Source organism: Loxodonta africana, chromosome 23, assembly GCF_030014295.1.
Source record: "Loxodonta africana isolate mLoxAfr1 chromosome 23, mLoxAfr1.hap2, whole genome shotgun sequence".
Classification (NCBI taxonomy): Eukaryota; Metazoa; Chordata; class Mammalia; order Proboscidea; family Elephantidae; genus Loxodonta; species Loxodonta africana.
This window is the reverse complement of record NC_087364.1, coordinates 13,301,096-13,313,100: the sequence shown is the minus strand read 5'-3', so window position 1 is coordinate 13,313,100 and position 12,005 is coordinate 13,301,096. Positions and strand designations below refer to the sequence as shown.

Sequence of the window (12,005 nt, the reverse complement as noted above, 5' to 3'; positions counted from 1 at the left end):
GGCGGCTGGGTCATGACCCACACAGAATTAATAACAAGAGGCCAGTACATTGATCCCACGTACAGTTTCCATAAATGAGGTTCAGTTTGGTCTTAACTCTTCTGAGAAGAAAACATTGGATTTTATTACGTATACACAGAATTAACAAATATATTTCCAAACAGTTTAGTATTAAGCCTTTTGAAACTGTCTCCAATGTTGACCATTTTGCATGGTATCTTCACTGTGCAGTCAACTATTCATGGCCTTTCTTAGTGGTCTTCACTAAGCTCAGAGTTCAACAGTATTAAATTGAAAAGGAAATGAAGGAAGCAAAATAAAACAGAAGCAAATAAACTGAACAGACCAAAACCCTGATGTTTGAATGCGTTGGTTTGCCTTTTATTTTGATCTAGAACAATTCAACAGACTGCATTCTGAGAGCATGGCAAGGCACCTCTATCTCAGCCTTTGGGCATCGGGGACGGGCCCCACAAGGCTGCTAGAGGTATGTACTGGTGAAATACACAGTACCAGACTCAGCATGCTGAGCTAAAAAAAATATTTCTTCCTAGTATGTCCAGTTTAAAAACCTGTCATTAAACACCAAAAATATTAAAGTCTAATTTATAACTAATGTTTGCATTGTTGCTGCAGAAAAGAACACAACAGCCGCCTTGCCCGTGCTCTGCTGAGTATGAGTGGGACGCAGCCAAAAACTGGGATGGCATTGAATTCAGTTCATTAAAAACAGGAAGGATTATATCTGAAATGGATTTAGGTAGCGCAATTCATATAGGTTGTAACTATGTTTTTCTTTTTCTTTTTTTCCAAATAATGAGAATTAGTAGATGAAAAATGAACCTTAATCAGGCCTACAAGGCCTACAGAGTTCTTTGGACCCACTTTCCCAAAAACCAGTGGGTCTTGCTCGCTGGGCAAGGCAAATGTTACCATTACCAGTAAGCTTGTGATATGTATAAAACACACACACACACACACAAAGAAACTAGAGGGGGATGTCAAACCCAAATCGTAGAGAGCTTCCCACGGGGTGTGTTTGACCCATTTCCCACCCTGCCAATACCAACCTCGGGGGCACAGTATCTGCTACTTGGATAGAGGGTATATGTGTATTTAATTGATAGGGTGAGCCAGACACAACAATTTTAATCTTTATAGATGCAATTTGTAATAATAGGTTTAGAAGGTTTCCTGATTCCCTGATTGCTCTCCGAACCAAGCCAACTGCAACATTTGAGATTTCGAGGAACACAATCCCTGCAAAAGGTCACAGACAGTGGTGCGAGCAGCCCTGTAAAAACGGGGAAGAAGAGAAATCCGTAATAGCACAGGTTTTACAGCGTCTAACTAGAAATTACTCAATATTATTGGTGTGCTACAAAACCGAACTGAAACACATGGATTTTGCTGAAACAGGACTCAAAAAGGATTATGGGTAACTGTCAGCAGGCAAGGAAGGTATCAAGTGTACTTGTGAAGTATGTCATTCACATGAAGTGTCACGGTCACAGAAAAGATATTAAAAAGGCATTCCATATCTGGTAGGGCATTCCATGGTCTGAGTTTAGCTGGTTATCCAGGTGTTTTCTTGCTGTGGGGGGCGCAACAGGTTGAGATTTATCCACTTGCGACAAGGAAGTTCTGAGAGAGCAAAGAGCAAGCATCTGCTTACTTCCAGCTGCTCCTCAGCCACGGGAGCAGGAAGGTCTTATAGGGATAAATCACTCAACTGTGCTCAGGACGAATAAGTCACAACACCTGTGAGGATCTGGCTATGTTGTCTTACTCTTGTTCACTGGTTTGCCTCCATTCATTATTGCAGACACGCTTGTGCTTTTACTTGGGGTCACGCCAGCCTTCGGGACCGTTTCTCCAACATCATGCAAAGATGGTTCTCGGTACATGGCAACTAGAGACACAAAGAAAGGTGTGAAGAAAGGAGAAAAGGAAATGTTGTCTGGTAGACTCACAAGTGGCCCAACAATGCACTTACAAACATCAGTAGTTTGCCTCTTCCTGTATTCCCTCAAGTGAAGCAATCTGTTTTGAGAATCTCTGAGATTGCTTTGAGATTTGAAGTAAATTCCTGATGAGAAGACATTACTTTCTCTAGATTATCTGGTACGTGATAGGTGTACATGAATGTGCACGGATTTTTTGTCCAGGAAGAAAGGTTTCAATGGGAGCTATGGCCTCTTTGTGGTCCTGTGATAGAACACACACACACACACACACACACACAACCCTACCAGGGAATGACAAGAAATTAACCTGTTTCTCTTTGAATAGCAAGGAAAACTCAAGCTTCCCTTCCACTCTACACTAATATCCACACTTGAACCCCTCATTCCAATTAAACTTTATGATACTAGGTGTTTACACTGCAAATTATTCAATTATTTTTCCATGTAATGGATGAAAGGCAATATGGTCATATTAGTGTCCATGTCAAAGCTACACAAAGGAATAGCACAAAAAGGCCTGCTTCCTTTAAACCTGGGCCTTCTGGAGAGCACTGTTTAGATATCCCATCTTGCAATCATGGAAAAAGATCATTAAACAATTGAAGGCAGCTGTGTGTCATTTTTTTTTTTTTATGTTTCATTTTCTGATATGTTATTGCTAATCTAATAATTGATGTTACATCAGGCAGAAGCACAGAATAGCCGGGGGGCAACTGGGGCTGGTGTCTGAGTAAGCTGTGAAGAACTGTCTGAATGATACCTGGTGACATAACCAATCCTAATAGTTTGTCTGGCTTTTTAGAAAGTGACTAGGAAATCCTTGAAAAGGACATTTAAGAGTGACTGATGCTTGGGGAAAACCAGTGAGTTAATGTCATCTGCCATTAGAAATACAAGTGAATTACAGCTGTTCAACATGCTTTTTTAGACTTTTGAATGTTTACGACATTTTATGAAGCGTCCTTATGTGTACTCAGGCTAAACTACCAGATGCATTCTCTACGTGCAAGGCGGTAGAGTTTGATCTTTTGTATCAGGGCATCCCATGATTTTTCAGCAATGCACTTACTGGAAAGATTACATGTACCAAAAAACCAAACCAAACCCAGTGCTGTCATAGCGACCCTATTTGACAGAGTAGAACTGCCCTATAGAGTTTCCAAGGAGCGCCTGGCAGATTTGAGCTGCTGACCCTTTGGTTAGCAGCCATAGTACTTAACCACTACGCCAGTACACCAGGGCTATATTAAATGACTTGGCAAGATAGTAAAAGGGATTAATTCATTATCTTTGAAGTATGATCCCATCTCTCGCTCTACTACTAATTAAGTTAGAAGACAATAATAGCATCAAAACACTGACCTTGACTATCTATGCAGTGAAGGTATAAGAGGAATGACTGTATCTTATAGAGAATGTCTTGAGAATGACTTTCACATAGAACATCAATAATTAATGAAGTATCTAATTTATGTTAACATTTCCAATGATACAATTTTCATCCTTTATGGGGTTTGAAGGAGCCCTGGTGACACAATGGTTAATAGCCATGGATGTTAACCCAAAGGTTGGCAGTTTGGATCCACCAGCCACTCCTTGGAAACCCTATGGGCAGTCCTACTCTGTCCTATAGGGTCACTGTCAGTCAGAATTGACTCGAAGGCAACAAATTTGGTTTTTTGGTTTATGGGCTTTGAAAGTTTGAAATTAAATTTCCTCTGACAAATATACTACATGATAATCTTGGTCATTCGAGTGCCCCTTTATTTGTTTTTTGAGTACTTCTGTTTGACAATTGTTTGAAAAAATGGTGAAAAATACTGTTTCTCTCTTTCTTACACACACACACAAATCAGTTCAACTTACAAATGAAATACCAAGTAATATCATTATACCACACCTTTAGAGTCTCGGATATTTCCTGCAGGACATAAAAAATAACTGACTTCTAAATTTTGCCTCAGTTAAGTTATACTGAAGTGCTAATAATCCTTTTTTTTTTTTTTCATTACATTCATGCAGCCAAGAGCTAAGGTTTTAGGAAGTTACCCAATTCTTAGCTGTCTATATTCAAAACAAAAACAAATGGAAAGAGACAAAGCAAGCTGACAAATAAACTAAGGTCTTGGCTAGAGGTGCTACGAACCTAGATTTTTATTACTTGTTTACATTTGAATGTGAGTGTGTGGCCTTAAACTTCATTTAAAGTAATAAAACCGAGTCATGGATGTGTTATTTGGAAGAACAGAGAAAATCTCTAATTTCTTCTTTCTACTCTAATTCTCTTTATAATCTACCATATAATGAGAATACTCCACTCATATTTCAGACTCCGGCATTACTTTTTCTATCTTAGATAGGCCCTGGAGGCTAACTGTTTGGGTTTCAATGAATTGCTCTGGAGGGAAATTTAACTTAGGGTGTTTGTAAGTCAGCATCATTGAAATTATACAGACGGTGTTAACCAACAAGAGTGGCTTTCCAAACTAAAGCAAACTGAAACGGAATTATGCACACACAGATATTAAGAAGTGAGTGGTCGAAACCTCAAATTATCTTATTCCTGTATAGAAGAATATGTGTTATAAAAACCAAGAGGCATTTCTCTTAATGGCTAAGGTTTCCTTTAAGAATAAAAAAACGAAAATCAAACTGTCTGAACTAGCTTAGAAAAACCGTTTATTCAGTTACCTTAGATCTGATTTTCTATAAGAGAGTAAGCAAAGTATTCAAATAAAAAACACTCTTGAAAAGTTTCAAAAGAAATTTTTTGTAATTCTCAAAAAATAAGTTACTTTGATGAAAGTAAATGACACTTCCGACAGAATAATCAAGGAGAAAGGTACAAGTGTCTCTGATTAACAAAACGTTTCTAAAGTGCTCTCTGGGGATCTGGTGACAGCATGTGTGAAGGCTTCATTCATTCTTTAAAAGGGAAGGTAGCTACATTATTTTAGTAAAGAAGGCAGTGCCACAACTCTGGGGCAAACAAACATGCAGGTTGAATGATAACATGAAACAGCGAAGTTCATTAAAATCGAGTTCTTATTTTCTCTAATTATACTAATGCATAAGTTTGAGAATGACTTTCACCTACATAACATCAAAATTGGCAAATGCTCTTGTATCCATAAATTCAAACTTATTTTTACTGATATACCTACATTCTCAGATATTTAGAATCACAGATTTTAAAAATGTTTAAATTGATTAATTATAATTATTTAGAGTCTAGAGGGGTTGGGACCGTGAAAATTTGAGGGATGGGAAGGAGGAGAGATGACGTTTATTCAGGGCATAAAGGGCACAAATCTTAAATGCACAGCTTAAGTAGATCTCTGTGTGACCACCACACAGATCAAGATCAAGGACGTTCCCAGCACTCACGAGAGTCGCTTGTAGCCATGGCACAGTTATCGATGTGAAAAAATAAAACATAATTAATCTGATAGGGATAGAGCACATATAACACTCACCTTCCAATGGCTTGGGTAAAAAATGAGCTGCTGGTTTCGTTTTCTTTACTCTGTTTCCTTTCATAGCTTGCCCTTCCTTATTCAATCCCAAAAACCAGGCTCTACCAGATTCCTGTTGTCTGTACAGCATGGATGAGTAGATTACATAATAGTTTTCAAAAACAGATTCTTTAAACTTGCATTCAGGGGTAAAAAGTTCCTGCGGAGAGAAAATAATGAGAAGAAAGAGTAATGAATGAGAGCTTCAAACCAAAACCAAACAAAACCCATTGCCAGTGAGTGGATTCTGACACATAGTGACTCTGTAGAACAGAGTAGAGCTGCCCCATAGGGTGTCCAAGGTTGTAAGTCTTTACAGAAGCAGATTGCCACATCTTTCTCTGGAGGAGGGGCTGGTGGGTTCCAACTGACAACTTTTTGGTTAGCACCACCAGGGCTCCCATGAGAGTTTCAGTGGGTTTCTATTCATTAGTCCAGAAACTCATCCACTATTTGTCAAAGAGCCAGCCCTTTGGCAGAGATGATCAAACACGTCTTTTCTATACACAGTAAATATCCACACTTTTCCCCCCCCAATGAACAGTAGGAAGAGAAACAGCTGCTACTTTGGAGAATATATACAGTCAAAAAGCATGGATGTCCTTCAGCAATAAAGTGGAATGCATGACCAAACTCAAAATAGTTTTCACTTCAATAGAATACAGTTCAAGCAGAGTATAATAAGAAAAATCACATGAAAGTAGTATGTGTATTCACAATATGTATATATATATATGTATATACATTTAAGGTAGTTTTTCACCTATTTTAAATATTTAAGTAGGCATAGCTGCATACCTTACCAGTTGCCAGTTATTAAATGAATTACTGATATTAGAGGGTGATACAGTATACCCACAAAGAAACAAACTGAAATTCCAAACTAAAGTCGCAACAATCAGTTGGCACACAAGCTCGCCCCTCAGAGCTTTTGTTGTATAACCAGCTGAGGCCAGGTGTCAAGTTAGCAGGTCATGGTGACAGGAGCTGAAAATCATTACCTAATTCCATGGTTTGAAGGGTTTGATGCTCCATTGGAACTCTTGGGAATAAACATCAAAAGCTGCCTTGACAGAAAACCACCAGCATTTTTGGAAAGAGTAGAGCATGTTGAATGCCATTAGGCTCAATGGCATAATCTCCATTGACCACTGACGAATGCATAGCACCAAGCTTACTATCATATGGTTATTTAGCAATCATGTTGCCGCACCTTTTCAAACATAACTTTTTATAGTGCTAAAAAGTATTATTTAGAATGGATAATAATACATATAACACTATGGTTGTTGATAAATTCATAAGGTGCAACCTACAAAAGCATTTCTGGTCACGCTCTATTAAAAAATAATTTAAAAATTCAACTTTCCCAGTTATAGACCATGAAAATCACTTTATTTTTTGTAGCTGTTTCAGTTAAGCTCAAAACCCTACTCTCTTATGCATACTTAAAACATGAATTCAAAAAAAAGAGAGCTTTATTGCCATTGATCATTTAAAAATATCATTGTCCTTTAAAATATATATGTATATATAACTCAGTGTTTTCAGTTCAACATAATGGAGTTTATCACTGGGCAAAATAATAACTTTGGTTTTGTTTTAGAAAATTACTGTACACATTATGAATAATGCAGAGCTTTAAGGGGTTAAAAAATAAAGCCTTTAAGAGTTGAATTTATGCTAACTGTAATCAGAAATTTTGGGTGTCAACACACATCATTGTGTGTACAAACTTTCTTTAAATATTTCCAGCGAGACTGAATTATGAAATGGTGTCTTTTGTGAGATACAATGTCCTCAGGTTGCCCATCAACTCTATCTAATTCATTGAGTGTTAATAGTTTTCCAAGGTGAAGAGATTTTGTTAATGGCACATGTTTTTCATTTAATACATTGATTAATATGTGGAGATTAAAATAGGTGAAAGACAGACTTAAATCCCACTGTAAGGAATTTATTTACCCCTTCATTTCGTCTAGGTGTTGCTACCTCAGGTTTGGATACCATCTCATTCAAATAAATGTGCTGGCCTTCCACTGTGTTCTGTTCCTCCAAACATTCTCCTATTGGTTCTCTATTAATGTTAGTCTCACTGAGTCCATCTCCAGGTTGTGCCTCAAAGGAAAGACTGATAAAATGGTGCATATTCATACAACTGAGATAAAGATAAGGAAATGGAATGCTATAAATATGGCTTATTCCCAAGAGACTAATAAATATAACATATTGGTTGAAACTCACCTTCTAGGACAAACAGATTAGACATTAGAATGTCAGTTGTCTTGTTACTAAGGCAGGCCAAGGTATCCAAGCATAGTATTTACTAGTTAAAACCCATCTCCAGAGAGCTAGGAGTAAGATTGCTAAGAACTGACCTGGTAGATCATTCTGAGGAGGTCAGAGAGGCTGGTGCCAGCCACTGAGGCACAAGGTGTCTGCTCAGAACCTGGTTTACGATAATAGGGGGTCACTGATATCCAACCTTTATCAACAGGTGCCAGGACCTCCTTGCTTTGTAGGTCTGTACCTAGTCTGGCCCTCGTTCTCACCTGATGACCACTGCTAAACCGTACAAGACATGGTGTGTGATGCTTACAATACCATCAGAAAATTAGGAATGTATTGTCTCCACAGTAAATTAACCAAGTTCAATGTGAAAGAGAATGAAGACCCTTAGAGTGGAAGAAGTCATTCATTCTCAGTCTTTACCTTAAAGACATCTCACCTGTAACATATTTGCATCTTGGAACTCTAACGAAGTCAATTACAAAAGTGCGATTGACCAACATAAACAAGATGTTCTTGACAGTAATTGTACAATTAATAGGGTCATAGTTTTGTGTGCGAGTCCTGCAATATGCTTTAGGGAGACAGATTGGATTGCAAAGTCATTAGCATACAGGTGGAACTTGGAATAATGGAAATTGACGAGCTCTCCAGGGATCATGGGTACAGCAGAACTATATAATGAAGACTTTTATACAGGAGTGAAGCAGGTTGACATAATCATGGCACAGTTATGAGAATAAATGGCTCTGACCCCCAGGCTCCACAGTGGGGAAACAAAGAGTGATGGAAACAATGGTAGAAGGAGCAGCTGCTCCTCACATGGTTCCCCTGTGAAAACCAAAACCTTAATTTGTCCAAGCCCATAGAAACATACAACATGAAGAGTGAACCTGAATGTAACTATGGACTTTGGTTAACAGTAACCTATCAATATACGTTCATCAACTATAACAAATGCACCACTCTAAATGAAAGATATTAATAATAGGAGCAACTGTGTGAGGAGGAAGAAGGGGTATAGAAACTCTCTCTACTTTCTGTGCAATTTTTCTGTAAACCTAAAACTACTCTAAAAATGATGTCTATTAATTAAAAAAAAATGAATAGAGAGGAATCACAAGGAAATATTTCGAATTGTATATTTCAATAAAGATTATGACTACGAAAAAGTATGCAACCTTAGATCTTTGGTAGGTCTGATATTTCAAAGGAAGAAATTCAGTGTTCTACGTAAAATCTCTTAATGGTGGAAACTTGTTCTTGGTTTTCAATATTATGTGGAAAAGGGAGCTCAGATGAGGCCTGTGATTCTCCTGTTCGAGGTCTCCAATGGAGACTGAGTGGCAAGAGAACCACGAAAGAACCAACCGCAGGAAGCTTATCAACGCAGCCCTAATCTGCTTTGTGGTTTATGTATAGTTGGCCAGCAGTCCCTATGTGGTGCAAATGGTTGGTGCACTTCAGCTGCTAACCGAAAGGTTAGAGGTTCAAGTCTACTCAGAGGCCCCTGGAAAAAGGCCTGGTCACCTACTTTCGAAAAGTCAGCCATTAAAGGCTCTATGAATATAAGAAAGATAAATACTCATTGACCATAATAGGAGTCAATTGACATTGACTCAATGGAATAAAAAAAAAAAAATTCATTATAAGTATACTGTTTAGAAGTTTCAACATAAATACCCAAAGAAACGTCTCGGAAAGTTGCAAATGGTTGCCTCTGGGAAATTGAAATTGAATAGTAATGACTGTAAACCAGAGAGACCTTGCTCCCATGGAGAATATAATTTGGGGGGATTATACACAATAACTGAGCAATTACATAAAAGAGTGTGAGAAGTGTATTGAGAGAAGCACAAGATGCAAGATGGAACATGTGAGGAATGGTTCCCCTTGGCCAGGGAACTGTATCTGCTGATACGCTTACTGCTGAAAGACTTCATTAGAAGGATCTGTCTCTGTTCATTGCCTTGACTGTGGTGGTGGACACACAAACCCACTAAATATACACACTCACACAGCAGTACATGTAAAACCGGAGAAATCTGAATAAGATTGATGACTGCATCAATGCCAACCTCTTGGCTGTGATATTTTGCCTACCAAACAAAACTCAGTGCCTGGAGTTGATTCCGACTCATAGCAACTCTACAGGACAGAGTAGAATCGCCCTATAGGGTTTCCAAGGCTGTAAATCTTTACCGAAGCAGACTTTCACATTTTTCTGCTTTGGAGCAGAGTTGCTGGTAGGTTTGAACTGCCCACCTTTTGGTTAGCAGGTGAGTGCTTTAGCCACTGCATCACCAGGGCTCCTTATTTCACCTATGGTGGCGCAGTGGTTAAGAGCTACAGCTGCTGACAGCTGCTAAACAGAAGGTCGGCAGTTGGAATCCACAAGCCTCTTCTTGGAAACGCTGTGGGGCAGTTATACTCTGTCCTGTAGGGTCGCTATGAGTTGCAATTGACTAGACGGCAATGTTTTTTTTTTTTTTCCCCCACAAAATGTTACTGTTGGGGGAAATGCGGTAGAGGGTACAAGGGATCTCTGTGAATCTACAACTACCTCAATTTAAAAAAATTCAATTAATAAAAAACCAAACCTTATAAAGCACAGTTCTCTGACACACGTGGGGTCTGCCTTAGTGGGAATCCACTACACGGCAAGGTTTTTTTTTTTTGGACACAGTTTACTAACATGATGGTTGTACCAGTGAAACACTCTAAAGCTGGCAGTGATAATATGAGAGTGCTTATCTAAATTTGGTCTTCCAATAAAACTCCTGGAAACTTCCACAGTGAAGTAGATAAGGAGTCTGGTGTGTCTTTTTCTTCATCTTGCATGCCTATATTTAGAAACACCACCAACCAGTGCTGGAAGAAAATCAACAGCAGTTGAGTTCCAGCAGAAGCTTAAATATTAATTTGCATCAATGCCAAAACTAAATCATCAAATCGCAGAATCGAAAAACTCAACAATTAAACAAAAATTTTATATCTCCTTTTATGTTGCGGTGGTCTTTTTTTTTTTTTTTGAGAGGAAAGCACCATCTGTGATATACTTATTATCTTAACAGTAGCAGCAGAATTCCTCTTGTGAGGGAAATATCTTTGTCTGGGAAAATACCCTGATGGACCATTTGCGTGTACAAAGATAGGTTTCTGCCTCAGGGTAAAAGGAGAAGGTGAAGGGAAGAGAGGGCTAGTGTTCTACAGCTTATAACACATGGATTAAACCAAAACCAAACCAGTTGCCATCGAGTTGATTCTGACTCATGAAGACTCTATAGGACAGAGGAGAACTGCCCCATAGGCTTTCCAAGGAGCGGCTGGTGGGTTTGAACTGCCGACCTTTTGTTTAGCAGCCATGGTTCTTAGCCACTGCACCACCAGAGCCATACCCCCCCCCCCCAAAAAAAAAGCAGAAAAAGAAAAAAGCCATTTTCCTGTCTACTTGATTCCAAATCATAGCAACCCTATAGGACCGAGTAGAACTGCCCCTATAGACTTTCTTTCCAAGGCTGTAATCTTTATGGAAACAGACTACCACATCTTTCTCCTAAGGAGCAGCTCGTGGGTTCAAACTCCTGATCTTTTGATTCGTAGCTGAGCACTTAACCACGGAGCCACCAGGGCTCCTTTGAATTAGCTAATTTATGATGCTCAACTAATTTAGAAGTATCATAACTTAGAGCTAGAAGTGACCTTCAGAATCTAACCCAGTGGTCAACAAACTATGACCTGAGGGCCAAATATGGCTGCCACCTGTTTTTGTAAATAAAGTTTTATTGGAAAACAGACACCTCCATTCATCTACATATTGTCTTTGCTTCACACTACAAAGGCAGAGGTGACAACTGAGACAGAAAATGTATGACCCACAAGTCTCATATGTTTACTATATGCTTCTTTCCCAAAAGGTTTGCCGACTCAGGTCTAACATAAATTTTGAGGACTTTTGAACCTAGGAAATTAGAGAAAGGTTAATTCAATATCAAATTTCTAAAGAGCCACATATTCCCAAATTAAACTTGGATTGCACATATCCACATATATGCAAATGTGCACAATTTGAATCAGAATGTTAAGACTCCATCCTTTAAAAAGGTTTTATGTTCTCTTAGGAGCATAGGCTTCTCGTAAGAATATGCAAGTAGTGGTCCCCACACTCCATGAGCTGTTGTGTTGCTTTAACTTTATCTATGTTATCTGTGACTAAAAGAAAACTATATTTGGT

At 38.6% G+C, this 12,005-nt stretch overlaps 1 protein-coding gene across 3 annotated transcripts in view; it reads right to left on the bottom strand.

Annotated features, from left to right (window-relative positions):
- Positions 1-1,498: 1,498 nt before the first annotated feature.
- FGF14 (fibroblast growth factor 14) overlaps positions 1,499-12,005 on the bottom strand; it is a 731,152-nt gene continuing 720,645 nt past the window's right edge. For all 3 annotated transcript variants that reach the window (XM_003413967.4, XM_023553177.2, XM_064275253.1), the window contains 2 exons: positions 5,444-5,642; positions 1,499-1,912 (listed from right to left, as the gene is read on the bottom strand). In XM_003413967.4, coding sequence (XP_003414015.1) covers positions 1,776-1,912; positions 5,444-5,642 — 336 coding nt within the window. In that variant the 3' untranslated portion in view covers positions 1,499-1,775. The remainder of the gene's footprint in view (positions 1,913-5,443; positions 5,643-12,005) is intronic.